This window comes from Phyllostomus hastatus, unplaced genomic scaffold (assembly GCF_019186645.2).
Source record: "Phyllostomus hastatus isolate PE091 unplaced genomic scaffold, TTU_PhHast_1.1 phas_scaffold_585, whole genome shotgun sequence".
In the NCBI taxonomy this organism is placed as follows: domain Eukaryota; kingdom Metazoa; phylum Chordata; class Mammalia; order Chiroptera; family Phyllostomidae; genus Phyllostomus; species Phyllostomus hastatus.
The window spans coordinates 5,742,084-5,766,134 of NW_025334037.1; the positions used below are offsets into that span (position 1 = coordinate 5,742,084).

General features: G+C 35.1%; 1 protein-coding gene across 1 annotated transcript in view; it reads left to right on the top strand.

Moving 5' to 3' along the window:
- Positions 1-24,051, top strand: part of PDE3B (phosphodiesterase 3B) — a 159,854-nt gene that overhangs the window by 113,840 nt on the left and 21,963 nt on the right. Inside the window, exons 5-12 of the mRNA XM_045825337.1 lie at positions 858-964; positions 8,309-8,519; positions 9,300-9,376; positions 15,330-15,481; positions 16,252-16,389; positions 17,295-17,406; positions 19,515-19,628; positions 23,089-23,288. Coding sequence (XP_045681293.1) covers positions 858-964; positions 8,309-8,519; positions 9,300-9,376; positions 15,330-15,481; positions 16,252-16,389; positions 17,295-17,406; positions 19,515-19,628; positions 23,089-23,288 — 1,111 coding nt within the window. The remainder of the gene's footprint in view (positions 1-857; positions 965-8,308; positions 8,520-9,299; positions 9,377-15,329; positions 15,482-16,251; positions 16,390-17,294; positions 17,407-19,514; positions 19,629-23,088; positions 23,289-24,051) is intronic.

The window sequence follows — 24,051 nt, forward strand, 5'->3', positions numbered from 1 at the left end:
GAGCCTGTGGCAAAGTACCCACATCAGGAGATAACTAGTAGAATAAAACAGGTTCATGAATAGCTAAGAAAGGAAGGTAACATTTATGTTGTACTTGCTTTATGTATGGCACTGGACCAGAGGTTTCAAATATATATAATCTTTGACTCATTTTATGTATCCCACTGGTATGATTGCCTCCTTATATTTAATTTTTTCATAAGAGCCCTAAAACTTACAATATTGCAGTTATAAGAAATGACTGACTTAATGGATAATCAATGTCTTTGCAGAGAAGGAACAGAAAATAGTGAAAAACTATATATTTTAGGCCAAAGATTCTCAGCGAAGCTCCTGGACCTGGTAACAACAGCATTTCCTCTAAGAACTTGTTAGAAATACAGATTATCTGGCCCTAACCCTGGTTTACAGAAGCAGAAATCCTGGGGGTGGGACTACAGTGTTGTAAGAAGCTGTCCAGGTGATACTGATAGCCTGCTTTATGCCAGGGTTCAGCCAACAGTGTGGCCTGTGGACCTCAACCTGTGGTCCACGACCTATTTTGTCAATAAAATTACACTGAAATACATTCATGCTTATTTGTTTATTACTGTTTACAGCTCCTTTTATTCTGCAATGGCAGAGTTGAGTAGTTGCAACAGCGACCTTATGGCCTACAAAGCCAGAATAAGTATTTACCATTTGGTCCTTTGCAGAAAAGTTTGTTGACTCCTGATTTAGGTTGTAGGCACTAAGACGGCTGTCTGGACTTTGCATATATAGCCAGATTATTTGCTAATTGAATTGAAGACGATGAAGAAGCATGATGAAATTTCCCACAGTTTTAAAATTCTAAACCTGTTATCTTTCCTTTTTAGTCAAGGATGCTATCTAAATGGGCCTTTTAGTTCAAATCTTCTGACAACCCCGAAGCAAAGGTCATCTTCTGTATCGCAAACTCACCATATAGGTCTAAGAAGAGCTGGTAAGATCATTTTTCATGATTTAAATGTGGGAGGTCTCAAAGTACATTGTAGTGCAATGTTTTTCCCTTACGCATTAATAGCTATTTTTGAATACTATTTTATGTGTTGTAAGTTAACATGACTAAGGAATTTGGGTTGGCTATTAGTTCACAATTTGCTCTTCATTCACTAAACACTTCTTGAACATTAGTATACAAGGAACTTTGTTAGGCACTAGAGATTCAGGGAAAAAATACAGAACTATTTAACTAACCTGAATTTTTGCAGATCCAATACCTGCATATCCAGAACAAGGGAAAATCCCCAGAAAATAGTATTCAGTAGCATGGAAATTATGAAGGAAAAAAAATCTTAGTATGAGAGTAGGAAAAAAACCATGACTGTATCCTAAGTCATCCTAATAGAGATTTTCTGTTTATTTAGTTGTTTGAGGTATAATCGACCTATAATATTTATTAGTTTCAGGTATACAACATAAGGTTTCATATATATCGTAAAACTATCACCACACTAAGTCTAATTAACACTCATCACCATTCATACAGTTTTTTTCCTAGTGATGAGAACTTGTAGCAACTTTCAAATATGCAATAGGATAGTATTAACCATTGTTGCCATGTTGTACATTATACCCCATGACTTATTTGTTTTGTGACTGGAAGTTTGTACTTTTTGACCCCCTCTACCTACTTGCTTTAAAACTTTTTGGATGAAATGTATTTTATAGATACAACAGAGTAATGAAAGAACAACACTGATGTTCTGCTTTCAAATTACATTATGTGTGGTTTAGGTCAATAGTGTATACAACCACAAAATTCTTTTATAAAAATGTTTGGCATACAATAAAAACTGAAATGTGAAGAACCAGAAAAATGTCATTGATAAGCAAGAAAAACAGATACTAGGTAATCTACATATACTAGGTAATCTACATATATCTATATTGGATGTAACAAAGTCCTTAAAATAACAATAATGTTTTAAAAGAAATAGAAGGAAAGATGAACAAAATGGATGGATAATTTTAACAGAGAACTGGAACACATGGAAAAGAAACAGTGGACATTTAGAAATGCATTTGATTAAATTAAAGTGTACAAGATAGTTTACGAATAGATTCGACACTGCAGAAAACAGAAATAGTAATCTTGAAGACAGAGAAATAGAAAATATTTAAACTGAAACAGAGAGGGGAAAAATATATAAATAAGACTTTTGGTTTACAGTTTCACAAGTAGGGAGCTGGAAGTCATCACTTAATCCTAATGAGTACAAACCTGAACAGGCTGCAAAATCGTCAACTGCACTAGGATCTATAAGAGAGGTGAAGGTGAGGACACAGGGCAAACTGCTGCTCTCATGCTGGAAGACACAGAAGGCAAATCAGGGAATGATGAGAGCCAGTGCTGGGAAAGGATAACCTGAATTGTAGCTGCCAAACTGCTGGAGGATGAGTGAAGACAACTCTGAGCTAAAGAGTTCAAGAGAGGAGAATCCAGCCATAGGGAGGCCCCCATAATTTTGTAATTTTTACAAGCTTCCTACAGTAAATACCAGAGAAAATGCTTCTGTCGGGGAGGGGGAAAGGAGCCATTTTTGAAATATACCAGAACACTCTGTTGTTTTTTTAATTTTATTTGTTTACATTTTTTTTTAGAAGAGAAGGGAGAGAGAAAGTGAAGGACAGAAACATGGATGGGCTACCTCTCATACAGGCCAGACTGGGATGAACCAGCAACCCAGGCTTGTACTCTGACTTGGAATTGAACTGGCAACCTTTTGCTTTGCAGGACTGTGCCCAACCAACTGACCCAACATTGGTCAGGGCAGAGCATTCTGTCTTTAGAGAAGCTAGTTAACTAGGGCCCAAGCTGCTGGGGTATTATTAGAGCCTAACTGATCTGGGGGAAGGTAAATAACCCAACTACAGTCAGCCCTAGCCAGTTTCTTGTGGAGTTTATAGTCTAGAGGCACAGGCTCACTAAAAGACAGAACAAATCATAGGACTATAGAACACTTACCCTTCCTCCACATTTCACCACCATATTACAAAAGGCCTATTTGTAGCAGTTCCTTTTACCAAGTACATCATTTTGAGCTATCAAGAAAAAATTACAAGGCATACCAAAAGGCAAAAAAACACAATATTTAGAGACAGAAAAAGCCATCAGAACCAGATATAGCAGGGATTTTGTAGTTATCATGCTATTAATTTAAAACAACTATGATTAATAGACAAAGGGTTTATTTATTTATTTTTAGAGGGAAGTGGGGGAGGGGGAGAGGGAGAGGGAGGGAGGGAGGGAGGGAGAGGGAGGGAGAGGGAGGGAGAGGGAGAGAGAGGGAGAGAGAGAGGGAGAGAGGGAGAGAAACATCAATGTGCCATTGCAGGGGGCTGTGGCCTGCAACCCAGGCATGTGCCCTGACTGGTAATCAAACCTGCAACACTTTGGTTCGCAGCCCGCACTCAATCCACTGAGCTACACCAGCCAGGGTAGACCAAGGGTTTTAATAGACAAATTTGACAACATGCAAGAACAGATTAGCAATTTAAGGAGATGGAAATTCTAAAAATAAATAAATGGTAGAGATCCAAAATGCTGTAACAAATGAAGAATGCTTTTCATGGGCTTATGAGTAGGTAAGACAGAGCTGAGGAAAGAATCTCTGAGCTAGAGGAAATGTCAATAGAAATCTTCAAAACTAAAAAATGAAGAATACTTAAAGACTGAATAAAAAGACAGAGTGGAACATCTAAAGACTGTGAGACAACTACAAAAGGAATACCAGATGAAGAAAGGAAGAAAAGAAATACTTGAAATATAATAAGTGAGAATTTTCTAAAATTAATGCCAGACACTAAAGCACAGATCCAGAAAATTCAAACAGGTATCAAACAGGTTAAATACCAATAAGTAATACCTAGGTATATCATTGTAAATTATAGAAAAATCAAAGATACACAAAAAATCCTTGAAGAACTCATGGGGTAAGAGGGAGGATCTGACCTCTAGAAGGAACAAAGATGAAAATTACTAAGACTTCTCCTCAGAAACAGTGCAAGCAAGAACAGAGTGGAGTGAAATATTTAAAGCATTGACAGAGAAACAAGCACCAACCTAAAATTTTATCCTCTGCAAAATTATCCTGTAAATGTGAAGGAGAGTCCTGGCCAGTATGGCTCAGTTGGTTGAAGCATCATTGTACTGTAACAAAAGGATAGCAGATTTCATTCCTGGTCAAGGCACATACCTAGGTTGTGGGTTCAATCTGTGTTCTGGGTGCAGGCATGAGTGTGTGCAACCCCTGGTCTGCACGCATAGGATCCCCAGTCTGGGTGTGAACAAGGGCAACCAATGATGCCCTTGGTTTGAAACAAATAACAAATTGAGGGAACTTATTGCCAAGTAGACCTAGTTACCAAGAAATGTTATTGTAAAAGAAGTTATTTAAAGAGAAGGAAGTAATATGTCAGAAACTCAGATCTATAGAGAAAAGAAGAGCATTGGAGAAAAAGTAAAGGCAAAATAAAAACTTATTTTTACTTGATCTAACATGACAAAAACCTACCCTTATTTGATTTGTTTAGAATAATGAGAGCAACAATGTATTTGAATTTGAGTGCTTATGTATATATTTTATGTAAGTACTTTTGTGCATGCTTATAGAAGTGAAATGAATGACAGCAATGATACATGGATGGAAGAATCAGCATTATTTATTATGAGGTTCTTATACTACCCATGAAGTGGTATAGTGTTATTTGAAACTGGATTTTAGTTATAAATCTATATTGCAAACTCTAGCACAACCATTAAAAAAAGTAGAAAACAATCTATTTTATGAGTCCAGGAGTGTCACTCAACAAATAATCAGAAACAAGAAAATAAACAAAACCAGCAATAAAACAAAACTTGGATGTACGGGGGGGGGGGGTCTGATAACAGAGTTGTTAAAGTATATAATCCAAATTGTTCAGTTTTCAACAAAAAGTTATGAAACATGCAAAGAATCAAGAAATTTTTGCCATGTATACAAGGAAAAACAGCCAACAAAAGATTTTTCTGAGGGGAAAATGGGATTTTTGACTTAGTGATGACTTTAAATTTGCTACTATACATATGTTTAAAGAACTAAAGGAAATCATATCTAAAGTATTTAAGAAGAATATGATAACCGTATCTAAATTTGTAGGGTAGGCTGCCAGCCGGGAAGTTCTAATAAGAGTTGATACTGCAGTCTTGTGTCCAAAGGCAGTCTGGAGGCAAAATTCCTTCCTCTTGGGAAGACCTCAGTCTCTTCTCTTAAGGCCTTCAACTGACTGGTTGAGGCCAACACAGATTATTACCCAGATTATGAAGGGTAATCTGCTATACTAAGTCTACTGATTAAAATGTTAACTGTACCTGAAAAGTAACTTCACAGCAACATGTAGACTGTTGTTTGACCAAAACAGCTGGGCACTGTAGCTTAGCCAAGTTGACACATAAGAGACTGTGTGATATGGTTAATTTTAAGTGTTTACCACTGTGCCTGAAAATATTGTAGACCCTTAATAACTGTTATTTGCTTTTCTCTTTGATTCATACCTTACCTGCATATTTATTTCCAAATAAAGTTTTAAGTCTGTCTCCTTCTTTTCAGATATAGCTATATTGCTTTAGCAAGGCACTTTGCCTCAGCAAATGCTGAAGTCAATAGGATTAGAGATGTATTTCTGAAGCACTGTTTTTTCCTTATTTACCATTTAGCACTCATTTGTATTTTCCACTATACTCTAGTTTGTTGAATTACAGAGATGGTATCTTTTTCCCCATTGTGAAATCCAGCACATTTTCCAACATATAATAGGCTCTCAAATCTTTATTGAATAAATAAATAAGCTGGAAATATGTGAATATTTTAAAGGGTATATTGTATTAACATAATTTTATTATATGTTCAACTTGCTGACTGCTATTAAGAAATTGGATTGGTCAAACAAAAGTGAATTTAATTGTATGGAAATATATTCAGTAAAATATGGTAAGGACACTCTGTTCATGTAGATTAGATAATCAAGCTGGTGGGGACACAAAATGTGAAAGTAAAGAATTAGGAAGATTTGTAACTTCCGGCCAAAACAGAAGCGTAGGTAGACATACTGTGCCTCCTTGCACAACCAAAGGAAGGACAACAATAAATTTAAAAAGAAAAAACAACTAGAACTGACAGGAAATCGAACTGTATGGAAGTCCGACAACCAAGGAGTTGAAGAAACGTTCATCCAGACCTGTAGGAGGGGTGGAGACTGGAAGCTGTGTGGAGTGGACTCATGACAAGGCAGTGGCTGGTGGACCCAGTGAAGTGGTGAATTGTCGACTGGGCGGTCCCACATTTGCGTGCAGATAAACCAGGAGGAACAACTGTGTAGCGACATAGATCTTGCAACCTAGCATTCTAGCACAGGGAAATAAATCCTCAAACTTCTGATTGAAAACACCTGTGGGGTTGAGATGGCAGTGGGAGAAACTCCCAGCCTCACAGGAGAGTTCCCTGGAGAGACCCACAGGGTCCTAGAACATACACGAGCCCATCCACCTTGGAATTAGCACCAGAAGGGCCTGATTTGATTGTAGGTATCAGGGGAGTGACTGAAAACTGGCAGAGTGGAGCAAGCAGCATTGTTCCCTCTTGAACCCCTCCCTGACATACAGCATCACAACGCAGCAATGTGGGTTGCCCTGCCCTGGTGAAATCTAAGACTCCACCCCTTACTATGTAACAGGTATACCGGGACCCCAAAAAAAAAAAAAAAGGCCCAAATGAAAGAACAGATCAAAGCTCCAGAAAAAATTCAATTAAGCGGCAAACAGATAGCCAACCTATCAGATGCACAGTTCAAAACACTGGTAATCAGGATGCTCACAGAATTGGTTGAATATGATTGCAAATTAGATGAAAAAATGAAGGCTATGCTAAGTGAAATAAAGGAAAATGTACAGGGAACCAACAGTGATGGGAAGGAAACAAGGGCTCAAATCAACAGTGTGGACCAGAAGGAAGAAAGAAACATTCAATGAGAACAGAATGAAGAATCAAGAATTCCAAAAAAAAAAAAATGAGAGGCTTAGGAACCTCCAGGACATCTTTAAATGTTCCAACATCCAAATCATAAGGGTGCCAGAAGGAGAAGCGGAAGAGCAAGAAATTGAAAACTTACTTGTAAACATAATGAAGGAGAATTTTCCCAATCTGGCAAATGAAATAGACTTTCAGGAAGTCCAGGAAGCTCAAAGAGTCCCAAAGAAGTTGGACCCAAGGAGAAACACACCAAAGCACATCATAATTACAATAGCCAAGATTAAAGATAGGGAGAGAATCTTAAAAGCAGCAAGAGAAAAGGAGACAGTTACCTACAAAGGAGTTCCCTTCAGACTATCAGCTGATTTTTCAAAAGAGACCTTACAGGCAAGAAGGGGCTGGAAAGAAGTATTCCAGGTCATGAAAGGCAGGGACCTACATCCAAGATTGCTCTATCCAGTAAAGCTTTCATTTAGAATGGAAGGGCAGATAAAATGCTTCCCAGATAAGGTCAAGTTAAAGGAGTTCTTCATTACCAAGCCCTTATTCTATGAAATGTTAAAGACACTGACACCTAAGAAAAAGAAGATAAAATATATCAATAGTAAAATGACAACAAACTTAGTTATTAACAACTTAACCTAAAATATAAACAAAAACAAACTAAGCAAACAACTAGAACAGGAACAGAACCACAGAAATGGAGATCACATGGAGGGTTATGAGCGGGAGAGGGGAAAGTGGGGGGAAGGTACAGGGAATAAGTAGCATAAATGGTAGGTAGAAAACAGATAGGAGGAGGTTAAGAATAGCATAGGAAATATAGAAGCCAAAGAACTTATATCTATGACCCATGGACATGAACTAAGGGGGGAATACATGTGGAAGGGGGTGTGCAGGGAGGAGGGGAATAAAGGGGGTAAAATGGGACAATCCTGTAATAGCAAAATCAATGAGATATTTAAAAATTTTTTTAAATAATTAGGAAGATTTGTGCCACATAATATGTACATTTTAGTTATACTCAGTATTCATCTATAATGTGCTATCCTGCTGCAACGTATTTCACAGTCACAGACGATGACAAATATGGCTTATATTTATGTTCTGCTTCAATTCCTAGAATGTCTTCAAGATAACTTCATCTAGAAATTTGTTCTATCACTTAATTGTAAATACTTTGCCTTCTTTAAATGAAAATGCTCCTTATAAATACACATATAAATAAACATACATAATTGATTTATATATCTCTTTCCTCTCTTTTAACTTTTAAGGTGTTTTACCCAGCCTGAGTCCTGTGAATTCTCCTGGCCATGGACCAGTGTCTGCTGGCTCTTTAGCTAATCGATCACCTATAGAATTTCCTGGTACCGCTGATTTTCTTGCTAAGCCAAGTGTTATTTTACACAGATCTCTGGGCAATGCACCCACCTCACCAGATTTTTATCAGCAACTTAAAAATTCTGGTAGTAATTTATGTAACAGGTAAGTTTTCCAAATGTTTATTTTTGTTTTACAATATAGGTTACTTAAAGTATTACTAATATTCTAGTTCTATTTAATAACTAGATGATGAAATAAGACTATATCCTCTTACTCATCTAGAAGTGTTTATTCCAACTGTTGTTCATTTCAGTGCTATCACTCATTTTCCAATTAAATGATATCCATCTGAAGTAAAATACAGTGGTACTCTATGCATCATATCACATCCTATCAGTAAATGTGTGAGAATAATTTTAGTGTATACTACATTAGTGTCTGTTTGTAACACTCAGTTCATATGGTGTTCACTCTCGTTTCTGCTTAGATACTAAGTGTTTATCTTAGACGTCAGTGTTGACTTTCAAAATAGATTCCTTCCTTCAGGATCACACAGTTGCTTTCTAGGGTAAAGCCTATTGAAGCCATAGAGAGATCGGACTTTTAGAATGTGATGCACTTGGGACCTTGGTTAAAAATTAAGATTTGCCTGGGATGATGTGCCTCAGTTGGTTAGAGTGTTGTTCTGTAACTGAAGGGTTGCAGGTTTCATTCCTAGTCAAGGGCATGTACCTAGGTTGGGGGTTTGATCCCTGGTACAGGCATGTATGGGAGTCACACAGTCGATGTTTCTCTCTCACATCTCTCTACAAGCAATGAAAAAAATGTCAAGGGAGGAAAAAATTAAGCAGATTTTCTAATTGTATTTAGATTTTAAAATTTTGCCCCATTTATTATATGTACATGTTTATTTATGTGTGTATATATGTTTTATTCTATAAGCTGCGGACATCAAATACTGAAATATGTTTCAACGTCTGAATCAGTGTCTGGTACAGACTGCCACAATGGAAAATCAGGTGAGATATAAGAGTAGTCATATGTGTTTAAGAGCAGTTTTTTACATTATTTTTTAGGATGAATAAATAAGTTTAACTTCAATTTATCCATCTTAAAATGGAAGATTATAGTGTTTTTACTTCAGAGCAGTGTTATTAGGAACAAAGTATACATAATAGATGATAAAAGTTTTTTAAAAATTACATTTATTGATTGCTTTTAGAGAGAGAGGGGAAGTATAGGGGAGGGAAGGAAGGAGACACAGAGAAATTGATTTGTTTTCTCGCTAATATGCATTCATTGGTTGATTTCTTGTATGTGCCCTGACTGGGGTTCCAATCCACAACCTTGGCATATGGGGACAATGCTCTAACCAATTGAGCTACCCTGCCAGGGTGTGAAATTTTTTTGAAGAGTAAAAATGTACTGTAGAAATGAATATAATATGCGGTTATTGCTTTGGCTCACAAATAGTGAACTTAAATGTATTAATGTTGAAATTTATATTATACAATCTAAGGCTAAAAGGTTTGCGTAATTTTTTTATGGCGCAGAGAAGAATTGTTTTAAAATTTATATCATTCTGAAACATTGTATATGATCAAATAAGAATATTGTTGGTGATAAAATGATAGTAGTTTTATAACTTTAAACAATTGATGACCAAGCTTCCAGTAGTAAATGGTTAACTAGCACCAACATTCCTCCTGAAGGTAGGTAGAAAAACTGTACAAATTATTAACCAAAAGATCTGCTTGATGCCATTGAAGAACTAATAAGCTTCTCAGAAACACCACTAGAAGATCTGGAGGAGGATAGATATCTAAGAAAGTTAGGAGTTAGGGGCTACCAAATGGGCATTTGCCAGAGGAGCCAGTGATGGACAAAATGAGCAGTCCTTTTAGTAGCTTCATGGGACTAGAGAGAGAGATTGAAGTTGAAGGCTTGCCATGGTAGGGAAAACTTGGCAAATTCTGCAGCACTGCACCCTGGGAAAATAAAAGTAAGCTAGAAATAGGTAGGCTCTTTAGGGATTATAGGCTCATAGGAATCCCTTTACATACCACAAAATTCATCCTTTTAAAGCATGCAATTTAATAGTTTTTGGTTTTTACACTTTAAAGAGGGGTGATTGCAGCAGGGACAGAGGTGAGTGGAGGTGGAAGAGGGTGTAGGGGGAATAAATAGTAGTGGAAAAAATAAAATAAAGGTGACTTAGACTGAAAATAAACCTAATTCTTCAAAATTTTTTTTCAAAAAGCCTTCCAAAAAAAATAGAGAAAAAATTTCCAGTTTATTCTGTAAGACCAGTAATACCTGGATACTGTAACCAAAGGCATTGTGGGAAGCCTACAGACATTATCTCTTATGTGTACACATGAAAATCCTTAACAAAATACTAGCAGACTGAGTCCAGCAACATATAAAAGTCACACCATGATGAAGATATCTTTATCCTAGAAACACAAGGTAGTTTAATATCAGAAAATAAATCAATGTAATATACCACATTAATAGAATAAAGGGAAAAAAACACATGATCTCAACTGATGGATAAAAACTATAGCAAAAATCAGCACTATTTCATGATAAAAACACTCAAAATAGTAATAACAGTAAGATGAAGGGCATCTTTGAAAAACACACTGCTAATATCATCCTTAATGGAGAAAGACTCCCTAGCCACAGATCACATGATCTTTAAGTAGAAAATCACAAATATACACACACTACTAGAACCAATAAACAAGTTAAGCAAAGTCACAAGATCAGTGTACAAAATAATTTGTATTTCTGTATACTAGCAATGAACAGTTGTACATTGAAATTAAGAAAAACATTTTTATTCAAGTAGTATCAAAGAGAATAAAGTAGAATTTAACAGAAGTGAGAGATTTATAAATTTACATGAAAATATAAATGACCTATATGCCAGTCACTTTGGAAAAAGAACAAATTTGCAAGACTGATATTACCTGAATTTGAAATTTATTATAAAGCCACAGTAATTAAGACAGTGTGATACTGGCATAAAGATGAGCCTGTATGTAGGTCAATGGAACAAAGAAGTATGAGTTCAAAAATAAATTCTTGCATTTAAGGTGAATTGATTTTGGACATGGATGCCAATACAATTCAAAAGAAAAAGGATAGCTTTTCATTTCATTTCAACAAATGGGGCCAGGAGAATTGGATAACTACTTGTCAAAAAAATTTTTTTTGAATGTTTACTTTACCATATACACAAAAATTAACACAAAAAGATTATAGACCTAAATGTAAGAGTTAGAATCATGTAACTTCTGGAAGAAAATATAGGACAGTCTTTGTGACCTTGGGTTGAGTAAAGCATTCCTAGATACAATACCAAAAAGCACAATCCATGAAAGAAAAAAATGACAATTCGGGTTTTAGCAAAATTAAAACCTTTTGCACTTTGAAAGACATCATTAAGAAAATGAGATGACAAACCAGAGATGGGAGAAAATATTTGCAAATTATATGTCAGAAAAATGTCTTATATCCATGATACATAAAGGACTCGTACAACTCAAGAAGTCAAACAACTCAATTAAAAATTGGGCTCGACCCCGGCTGGCGTAGCTCAGTGGATTGAGCACGGGCTGCGAACCCAAGTGTCGCAGGTTCGATTCCTAGATGGTACATGCCTGGGTTATAGGCCATGACCCCCAGCAACTGCACGTTGATGTTTCTCTCTCTCTCTATCTCCCTCCCTTCCCTCTCTAAAAATAAATAAATAAAATTAAACAACAACAATAAAAACAAAACCCCCTTTAAAAAAAATTGGGCTTGATTGGAGCATCATCCAAAAGGTTACAGGTTTGATTCCCAGCTGGGGCATGTTCAGGAGGCAACCATTGATGTTTCCTCACATTGATGTCTGTCCCCACCCGCCTCCCTCTCACACACACACACACACACACACACCCAATAAACATATCCTCTGGTGAGGATTACAAAAATTTTGGCAAAAGAGGAAGGACAAATGGTGGTAGAAGGAGACTTGACTTGGGTGGTGAACACTCAGTACAAATTCAGATGATATAGAATTGTACACCTGAAACTTATGGTTTTAACCAGTGTCACCCTCATAAAATCAGTTTTAAAAATGGGGAAAAATGGGCAAAAGATTTTAGATAATTTGGTGAAAACCATTTGGTGAAAGATATAAACAAATGGATATGAAATACATAAAAAGATCATTAGTCATTAGGTAAATGCAAATTAACACATTGTTTGCGGGTAGTTTTTATCACGCGCAATAGTACCAGTTAACGTAAAATGTATAAATACGTTTCCCGCATACAATGTGTTAACACTACCATGATATACCAGTACACTCAAACTAGAATAGTTACAATAAAGACAGACAATGCCGAGTATTGGCAAGGATGCAGAGAAATTGGAACCCCTGTGTATTGCTGATGGGAATGTAAAATGATATAGCCACTTTGGAAAACATTTTCAGTTTTGTAAATGGTACATATGAATTTATCATTATCACCCAGCAATACCACAGCTAAGAATTTATCCAAGAGAAAAACATGAGCCCTCAAAGACAGGATTGTGAATGCTTATGACATCATTATTCATAATAATGGAAAACTGGAAATTTTCCAAATGTCCATGAGCATGTAAATGGCAAAATATCATGAGGTGTATACTTACAATGGAATTTTATTTAGCAATTAAGTGAACTTCTAATACATGCTGCTCTAGGGAAGACTCTTAGAAAAGGCATATTTATAGAAAAAATCATAACAGTTATTGCCTAGGGTGAAGTAGCCACTAACTATAGACATGTAGGTCCTTTTTGGAGGAGATGAGAATATTTTAAAATGGAATTGTCATAATGGTCACACAACTGTTAAGTTTACTGAATTAAGTATACATTTACAATGGGGAATCAATAAAGTTTTTAAAAATAATGTATTCTCATATTTTGGATGGACTCTTATTGACTCTTCTCAGCTGGGAGATTCTCACTTGCAGGCTGTCATGTGATTACAGATATTGGCAAGTGACAGTCATCTGAAGGATTGATTGGGCCGAATTTCCAAGGTGAATTAGTTAGTCATGTTTCTGTTGGCTCTTGACCAGTCCATCTAACTATGACCTCTTGATGGGCTTCTTCCAACATGTTGGCTGGATCCCAAGAGAGGAGGAAGTGGAAACTGCCAATTTAGTGAATGGTTCCACCCAGAACACACCCAGTGTCACTTCTGCTGTATTTCTGTTAACCAGAGCAGTCATGCAGCCTGTCCACTTTGAGGGGGTTGGGAAATAAATGCTCTCTCGATGGAAGAGTGACAAGAAAACATTTCTAAAGAGTACATGTGGGACAAGAGATAGCGTTGTGGACTTCTTTGGAAAAGAAATTGCTACCTTTATTTCAACTGCTTTTATTGTCTGTAAGATATGGTTATTAGAAGTTTAAGTCATTAAAAAGTACCTCAAATATCAACAATTTTTAAATTGATGGCTGTTTTAGAATATTATTGTAGTTACTACCTTAACTAAGAAGACTTGAATCTTCTGTATTTCGTTTCTTAAAATAAATGTCTTTCATTTGGAAAAAATATTTTCCAAAGGATAGTATTTTCCAATTGTCATCAGTTTATGACATTTTAGTATATTTAGTATGTTAGGTTCAGATTTGACTAACATTTACTGATCAACTAGTAAGACAGGTGTTATTATTTATATTTAATAAAGGAAAAAACTTGCCATTGTTAAGTACAAAAATCAGTATTTGAATCTAGTTCTTCTGAAACTCAACTCCCGTGAATACACAACTTAACACACCTGGGCAATCAGCACATAGATCAATATATACTACCAGCACCTCAGAACTCCCCGCAAACACCTTTCCAGGTTTATCCCCCAAAGACAGTATTCTTCCCATCTTTCAGTATTCATTCATCTATATGAGTTTTGATATTTTTTGAACTTTTCATAAAGAATTATATAGTATTTATGTTGTAACTGATTTCCTTACTCAACATTGTATTTTTAAGAATCATACATATTATATTGTTGCATGTGATTATAGTTCTTTTTGTTCTCTATTGTTCAATTGTATGAGTACAACAGTTTATTCTGCTGTTAAGTTTTGGGTTTCTTGTTCAGAATATTATAAATAGAATGAGTAGGAATATTTTTTCTTACATTTGAATGACTATTATTTAGCCACCAATGCTGCTTTCTTTTTCCATGTAATTTGGGGAAATATTATTAATTAATCACATTGGTAGAAAAGTAATTTATATTCATGAGACTGTTTTAATTTTTTTTTTTACCTAGATGTTATACTCTTTTGTAACTTGCTTCAAATGGCATATTTTTTAATTTTTTCAATTAGTTTAAAATCAGTATTTTTTTAATCCTCACCTGGGGATATATGTACTGATGAGAGACAGAGAGACCAGACATACATCAATGTGAGAGAAGCATCAATGGGTTGCTTTCCCTATGTGCCTGGACCGGAGTTTGAATCCGCAACCATTTAGTGGGACAACGCTCCAACCAGCTGAGCCACTTGCCAGGGCTGGATATGGGTTTTGAGTTTTAGATGTGCCTTAATCTCATTTTCATATCCAATATTCAAACAATTTCAGATGGTGGAAATTGTTTACATTAAATTAGTAAAAAGAAAGTTTCTATCAAGAGACTTTTTCTGTTCTCACTTTTATAAAGAATATCCACTCATCTTTTTTCATCCATGAGTTGATATCAGGTGAAATGTCTGTACTACCCATGTGCAAGGTACGTGGGCCATGTAGTCCAGCAAGATAAAAATAATGGTGTAATTAATTTTTTGGTGTCATTAATTTAGATTGAATGCCAGTATGGTTTACTTTATCTGAATATTTTTGCAAATGATTTTTCTTATAAAACTGTCCATATAGGGCAAGTTTTATTCTTATTTGTTTATTATTATTTTTTTGAAAGGTGATGAAGACAATACCATTTTCTCAAAAGAATCACTCAACCTTACAGAAGCTCAACAAGAAGTGGAAACAGAGAAAAGAGACTCCAGAAAATTATTTTTGGAAGGTGATAATCACCTCACAGAAGAGGCACAGAATGAACAGCAATCAAATGTAAAGGATAAACTTATAATATGATTATGTTAAGATGAAATATAATATTAGTTAGTGCTTAGTTAAGTTTCATTATTTTTGCCCAGAACAGGGTTTTTAATATAACGATATTTAAAATTTTTTTTACTGAGAAGTCTCTATACCACACTATAGAAAACCTTGGGTAAAAAATAAATAATTACTTCTAAATTCATTATCCTAAAACAAGAAAGTGCATTCATTTTACAATGAACACATTTTTACTTTTATAGTAGATATTCCTTTCCATGCTGATAATTTCTTTATATGTTAAGGTCCAAGGAACATGTGTATAGTCATTAAAAACAATGAAAATAATCTACTTAAACTAGAAAATTTCTTATTCTTAAAGTTCAGAGCTTTTGGGGGGAAAAACTCCCATTTCTCTTGGGAAGTTAAGCTAATACTAAATGCCATATATGGATTGGAGTTTCTATTATTCTTGATACCTGTAGCTTCTAATATGAAAATGCATTTTCTATTTGTTTAGTGTTTTAGAAATATTTTTATATATAAAAGCTATGTAAAGATTTAAGAAATCTTCTGATGCTTAGAAGACATTTATATTTATAAAAAGATAGCATTTACAAAGAAATAGTAAATGCTGATTATATCTGAGAAAACCATTGTAGAAAATAGCACTGTCCACCTTTTAATGTTCAATTTTAAGTGTTCTCATTTAGATATGGATTTAACAGTATTTATACGGGAAAAGGTTAAGTTGGTGTGGATTTTCCCCCTTGTATCTACAGATTGAACAGGCAGCATCACAGGACCTGATTTTAATAGAAGACTATGATTCATTAATAGAAAAGATGAGCAACTGGAATTTTCAAATTTTTGAACTTGTAGAAGAGATGGGAGAGAAATCAGGAAAGATCCTTAGTCAGGTTTGTTTCAAGTCTCCACTTTTTAAATTATAAATGCTTTTTTTAAAAAAATCTTTATGAAAAGCAAAATCTAAAATTGTTTAATACTGGTTTGGGCAGACATTCAGTATTTTTAATTGAATTAGTTTTCACAAACGAAGTTTTCAGTAGAAAATTTGAAAATATATGTTACAAATGAAAAGTAGTTTAATAGCTCATAATGATAGGATTTAATTTTACCAAAGTAATAAAGTTTTACTTTATATTGAATCTTCAGGTTGAAAAGGAAAAAGGTGATCTAGTTCTAACCACTGAAACTTGTGCTTATTTTTTCACCTGCCCTCTCTGTCTTTTACTCAAAGCCAAATAGTTCATTTCTTGCTACAGCCATGGAAAAATACTTTCATTTTGCAACCCAGACTCGGGGTTGTCCCTGATGGGTTTACACAACAGCATCAGATTAACCTTCCCAAAGTATCACTCCCATTAACTCCAAAGTATCTTATTTATGAAATACAAGAACATATGGATAAATTGTGTGGAAGGTATCTAATTCATCTCATTGAAGCCTTTAGGCACAAAAACGTGTTAAATACATTTTTCTGACTTCTTTTAACACCTAGGACTAGAACAGATTAGAATTCATATGCCCTTCAATAAAGTATGAATAAAGCGCTAAAGGGAAGAATGGAAAGAAATTTAAACTAGTACATGATATAGTAATCTTTGATTTTCATGGGCTTTAGGGTGATGTCTTCCTTTTTCATGTTTTGAAAAGAATTTATTGTAGGGAAGTTTTTAATAAATTAACTTAAAGAAATATGCATGGTTAATATTCCTAAATGTAAATCACAAAAACATATTATAATCAACTACAAATGGAAATTCTGATTTTTAAAGTGAACTTTCTTTTAATTGACATTTAGGTTATGTATACCTTATTTCAAGATACTGGTTTATTGGAAGTATTTAAAATTCCCACTCTACAATTCATGAACTATTTTTGTGCATTAGAAAATGGCTATCGAGATATTCCTTGTAAGTATTAACATGCCTTATTATTTAAGTGCAAGTAAATAATACTGGTTTTAAAACTCTATTATTTTTCTCTTTAGATAGTTCCTAAACACTTTTAATTTACATGTTTGGAACAGTTTTAAATGGAGATTTAAAAAGAAAATCTGTATCCTACTACCTGAAGTTAACTGACTACTATTAACATTTTGATATATATTCTTGAAAGCTTTTTTCTTCTATATATATTTTTATGAAGTAAATCATAATACAGACACCTATTTATAATCTTTTATTTATTACATGATACACATCTTTCTAGGTTAATATTAACTAAATATCTAATCTTTTAAAATATTTAGTAGTTAGTATTAAATCAAGTGTTTCAAGAAATTCTGGACTTTAAAATGTTCAAAATTTACCCATAGAATTTATGTTTTTAATGGTATCCCAATTTATGAATAATTTTTAATTGCTTTTAGATTTTATGGTAAAATGTCATTTGAATTTCATGGTACAAAAAGATAGTTTTCTTTATGTGTTGATACATTCTACACTTTCCCTTCATTTGACATATTTTGGGGAAATCAATTACATAGAGAGCAAATTATTAAATGGGCATAACTCAATAATGAGGATACTTAATAATTTAATGTGAGTTATATATAATTTCCACTTATAAAGTTTACATTTTAAAAAGTGACTAAATTTTATAAATGGAATAAAGAACTACTTTCTGGAAAGGGGAATGGAAAGAAAGAGGTAGTAGGGAGTATGCACTGTCGGCTCCAGTTAGGATATATTGGTTTAGAAAAGAGTATTTGGATCTAACTTTTAGTTTCCAAGTTTGTAAATGGGAATAACAATAGTACTTGCCCTATAGGTAGTGATAAGATAATCTTTGTAAGGCATATATTGGAATCTATGGGAGATAGTACATGGTCAATAAAAGGTGATGATTATTTATGATAATTAAGCCCCTAGTACATTGAATCATGTTCTGTAGCCTTAACACAGTATTGTATCATCTGCCCATTCTACACAGTAGCTACTTATTAAAGTAATGGCTGAAGCATTGAATTTTTATTGAATGTCAGCTATTGCTACAATCATTAGATTAACAAAGGTTATCTCATATAATCTTTGTGGGAAAGGTTGTATTATTTTCTGTTCACAAGTGAGAAGTTAAAATTCAGAAGGATCTTTTCCAAAGTCAAAATTATGAATAGCAAAGCTGGGTTTTACTTACAGGTCTTGCCTTTTCACATAGTGACATTTCAGTAAACCAGCGTTTTTGTTGATCATGTACTATGTATCAGACACTTATGAATCTGTTCATATACCATTTAACATTTAATCCTTATAGTAGGTCTGAGGAATAAGTAGCATTTTGTTTATTTGTGTGTGTGTGTGTGTGTGTGTGTGTGTGTGTGTGTGTGTGTGTGGTAGTCAGAGCAGAAGATGGTCAAGTATCCAGAATTTTAACTGTTCTAGGTGTCCATGTGCAAAAAATTTTGTGTTCAAACATAGATCTCCATAATTCAGACACTATTTACAAAATATTTTTTAAAGCTACAACCTTAAATATATTTTCCAATGCTTTTCAATTAGCCCTGGTTATCATGCCCTCTCTTTGACCCCTTTATTATGTTTTCATAGTATCAGCTTTTAAAAGAACTTTTTAACACATCAAGAGGCTTTAAAAAATGGTACCTCCACCCCTTAGCCACACTTCTATGAGTCTTCTCTATTTTGCTTGTTAGTTCAGTTTGTTCATTAGATTCCACACAGGAGTGAAATTGGGATCAAGCAAGAAGGAAAAAGGACTCACGGACATGGACAACAGTGTGGTGATTGTGGAGGAGAGAGGAGTATAAGGGGGATAAATGGTCATGGAAAAATACAATTAAAAACTGCATACAAGGAACATAAGGAAAAAACAAAAAACTTTGAGTGTAATAATAAATAACTATTGTCAGAGAAAATAAGAAAACAAAAATATAATTGTGGGAAATTAATCTAAGCCATACACTTTATATATGAGGATGACTAAATATTATTATACTTCTTAAAATGTCTTTGGTAAATATAAAACGATGGTCATTTTTGTAAACCATTTCTGGTGACTTTAGATCACAATCGTATACATGCCACTGATGTCCTGCATGCAGTTTGGTATCTGACGACACGGCCGATTCCTGGCTTGCAGCAGATCCACAGTAATCACGGAACAGGAAGTGAAACAGGTACTTCTTCTACAAATCTTTTTAATTAATAGGAATAATAAATCAAGTTATCTCATTTCGTTACCTCTCCTTTAAAAATTTTCATTAGGTAACCATTGGTACATACAAAGGACTATGTAAATTTGGATGCGTAAAAATGACATGCAAATTAGGAAACCTACTACCCATTTTGAGAGCTGGGTTAAGAGTACCACTAGATCTACCAAGTCTCTTTTCTGTGTCCCACCCTGCTGATATCCCCATTGAGGTCACCATTATCCTGAATGTTATGATAATTATTTCTTTGCTTTCTTCTTTCAATTCTTGTTTTTTTGTTTTAGGTGGATCATATAAATTTAAAATATGTGATATTCCCATTGAAATGGGACATGTTTACAAGCCTCACATAAGTATTTAAGTGAATTTTAAAACTTTTAACTTTCAAATTTTGCTCCCAAAATTTGGAGTTGTTCTGTTCTTCCTAATAAGTATAGTTATTTGTATGAATATAATGAATTGTAACATGTCTGATTCTTTTATCCTAATTTACAAAAGAAAGGAGAAATACTTCAATAATATGGAGACAGACAGACACACACATACTGACGGAATTTGCTCAGTTACCAATGCCTGAGAAATATTACCATACTAGTCAGTATGAATGCTACAGACTCAGTCACTGCTTTACATTCTTTGCACTTGAGTCTAAGTACTGCCATTACTTGTTTGATGGAATTGCCTTATGTTCATTTTTGCCTGCTATTTGTATTTTACTCTTTCCTAGTGCTCTTCATTCCTTCCAGTAGTTCTGTGCTTTCGTTAGAGACCATTTTCTTTATTTAGCTCCTTTGTTTGTAGATGTCTTTATTTTGTCTTGGATGAATATTTTCATAATTCAGTAGCTGTGATGATACCATTCCATTCTGACTTCTGTAGTTTCTGTTGACATATTGGGTATAAGTCTTATTGCCCCTTAAAACTAATGTGTTCCTTTTCTCTTTGCTATTGATATGTGTCATTTTGACATGGACTCAGGTGATTTTCTTTGTATTCATCCTGCTTGGTGTTCAGTAACTTACTGAATATGCGTGGTGTTTATTATGCTCTCAGTTCCAAATTTTAGGGATTTGTTACAGCAATACCCCACTTCCAGTACCAAAATCTGTGTTAGGTTCCCTATTGACTCTGTAACAAATCACTAGACTTATCTAGTGGCTTAAAATAATACAAATTTATTATCTTACAGTTTTAGAAGTCAAAAAGTCCAAAATAAGTCCAGTTGGGCTAAGATCAGTGTGTCAACAAGATTGTTTTCCTCCTAGAGTCTCTAATGGAGAATTCATTTCTTTGCCTCCTCCATCTGCCAGAAGCCACCTGCATCACATGGTGCAGGGCCCCCTTCTTCAAAGAAAGCAGCAGCTTAATATTCTCAAGACTCTCTCTGACCCTACCTTTTCACCCTTCTGAGACATTAGCAACATTTGGGCCAGTCACAACCTTGGCTTTCTATCCAGAGTACATCTTGGTGACAGTTAATCTCCTACTGCTAGGATCTTTTGCAATGTAGGTAGGTTGAGAATTTCCCAAATTATCAAAGCCTGGTTCTTTTGGCTGAACAGTTCTCCCTCAATCTCTCTTTCCTCTTACATTTCACTACAAATAGTAAGAAACCAGGATATACATCACATACACACACACACACACACACACACACACACACACACTCACTCACTCTCTCTCTCTCTCTCTCTCTCTCTCTCACTCTCACTCACTCAACACTTTGCTTGGAAATCTCCTCAGCTAAATGAGTTCTCAAGTTTTGTATTCCAAATAACTGCAGCATAGAATTCGGATAAGCTTTCTGCTACAGTATTAACAATGATCACTTTTCTCCCAGTTTCCAATAATATGTTTCTCACTTCTGTCTGGGCCCTCATGTGTTCGTAAGAACAGTTTTCTCCCACCAGTTTGTGCACAATATTTAGTTATTCCCTAGTGCAATATCTGTTTCCTCTCCCATGCACCTCACTTCCTTTAGAGTTCTTACTGGCAGTGTTTTAAGTCATCATGCACAGTGTTATGGAATCTAGTGTCTGAAGAAGACAAGGCCTTGGGAAACCAAGTAGCTGGTGAAATGGAAAATTACAGTGAAAACAGACTATACTAAGACTGGAGGTGTGTTGCCTTATTCTCATTGCACTGGAGAAGCAATAGAAATGATTATGACACCAAAAGCCCAAGCAATAGAAACAAATCAATTAAGTGGGACTATATCAAACTAAAAAAGCTTCTGTACATCATAGGAAACAATGAAAAATAAAGGCAACATACAGAACAGGGGAAAGTATTTGCTAACTATGTATTAGATAATATCCAAAATACATAAAGAACTCACAATTCCATAACAAAAAATTTGATTAAAAAATGGGCAGACATTTTTTAAAGACTAAAAGTAGACATTTTTCTAAAGAAGACATGTAAATTGCCATCAGGAACACAAAAAGATACTGACATTGCTAATCATCAGGGAAATGCAAATCAAAACTGCAGTGACCTGGCTGGTATGGCTCAGTGGATTGAGTGCTGACCTGTGAACCAAAAGGTCACTGGTTCGATTCCCAGTCAGGGCACATGCCTGGGTTGTGGGCCAGGTCCCAGGTAGGAGGCACACAAAAGGCAACCACACATTGATGTTTCTTTCCCCCTCTCTCTCCCTCCCTCCATTCCTCTCTCTCTAAAAATAAATGAAATAAAACCTTAAAAAAAAACTGCAATGAGATATCCCCTAACACTTGTTAGGATGGTCAATATACTGTTTTCAATCCATGTGTATAGAGTACATTTCTTAGTAAGTAAATGTAGCATCCAGCAAACGCGAGAACAAATATCGGAGACTTTCAGGGTATCAAAGATGTTACTTTATTGGCCAAGTTTAACCTGCGCAGGGGCGAACTCTCAAAGTGTCCAGCGACACAGTGCCCACAAGGAGCTGCAAACAAGAGCCGCGCCGAGCGCTTACAACTACGTTCTTATATAAGGGCGGGCAAGCAAGCCTTATACAGAAGCAGACGTGGCAGTTAGTAATTCGCTTACAAAGACCGCGTGCAGGGAATTTCAAACCAAGTATTCTTGCATAAGGCGGGAAGGCAGGATGTTTGTTCATTAACCTAGTAATCTCCTGGCTCTAGCTAGCTAGGTTCTTATTTTCTGATTAAAACTACAAAGCATTGCTTATCTAGCCTACCCAGGAGAGAGCATCTGCTAGACACAGGATGTTTGCTTAACTGTACTCTGGCTCTTTTATCATTTCTTTTTAGCTACAATGTGGTTCTTGTCTATTAAGGTTAAATTTAGTTCTTAATTTCCTTGTTCCCAACAGTAAACAAATAAATAATCATATTACCTATGGGGATTCCCCTCCTTAGCTTCATTGTGAGGAGGTTATATGTATAATGCTGGTTTTACTTTGCTTGTTCCTCAGAGTCTGATGGTAGAATTAACCCTGGGCAAATTGCTTACATTTCTTCGAGGAGCTGCTCAATCCCAGATGAGAGCTATGGATGCCTGTCTTCAAACATTCCTGCTTTGGAATTGATGGCTTTATATGTGGCAGCTGCTATGCATGATTATGATCACCCAGGGCGGACAAATGCATTTCTGGTGGCTACAAATGCCCCTCAGGTAGGAAGTACTTTTCCAGAAAGTTTAAAGAGTGATTCTGAAATTTTACAACTATGCTGTTTATCTTTTTGTAAATTATTCTTCAGTCGAATCATATGGCCATCCCATCAACATTGAATTGGATATTAACATATGGCATCGATATGATGTGTGCTAAAGAATTAGGGAAAACACCTCCAGCTAGAAAACAAAATGTTCATGAAAGTGACTCATTGTTTTATGAAATTCTGGAGATCTTCCTTTCAGTAGACTAGATGTAAAACTTACTCTCCTAATGGCAAGGTCCTTTATCTGACTAAAAATTTGCAGTGATGAACAGCTGTTATTTTTGTTGTTTTCCTTTTCCTCTAAGACATGTGTTAATAACCAGGCTCTAAATCTCTTAATTCTGAATATATTAGTATGTGTAAAAATTCTTCTAATACCACCTTATTTTTGAATCTAGTACCACCAATAAGGTGCAAGATTCCTTTATGGTCACAATCTGCATAAGAGGTGGGAATTCCCAACAAATGGAAACAGTAATTCTAATGGTTTTCAGCACTAGGACTTGGAACCAAGTACTTATTTTAAGTAGAATTTAGTGTGGGTGTTTGTTTAGGCTGGTGATTCCTTTATAATTTTTATATTTTTAACTGTGTGGCTTACAGGGTGAGTAGTAAATGACTGCTGAATTCATCTTTTTCACTTTATCATTCTATATGTAAACCTCTGTTCTGATCCTTTCATCATCTGTAGCCATTCTGTGTTCTTTTTCTCACTT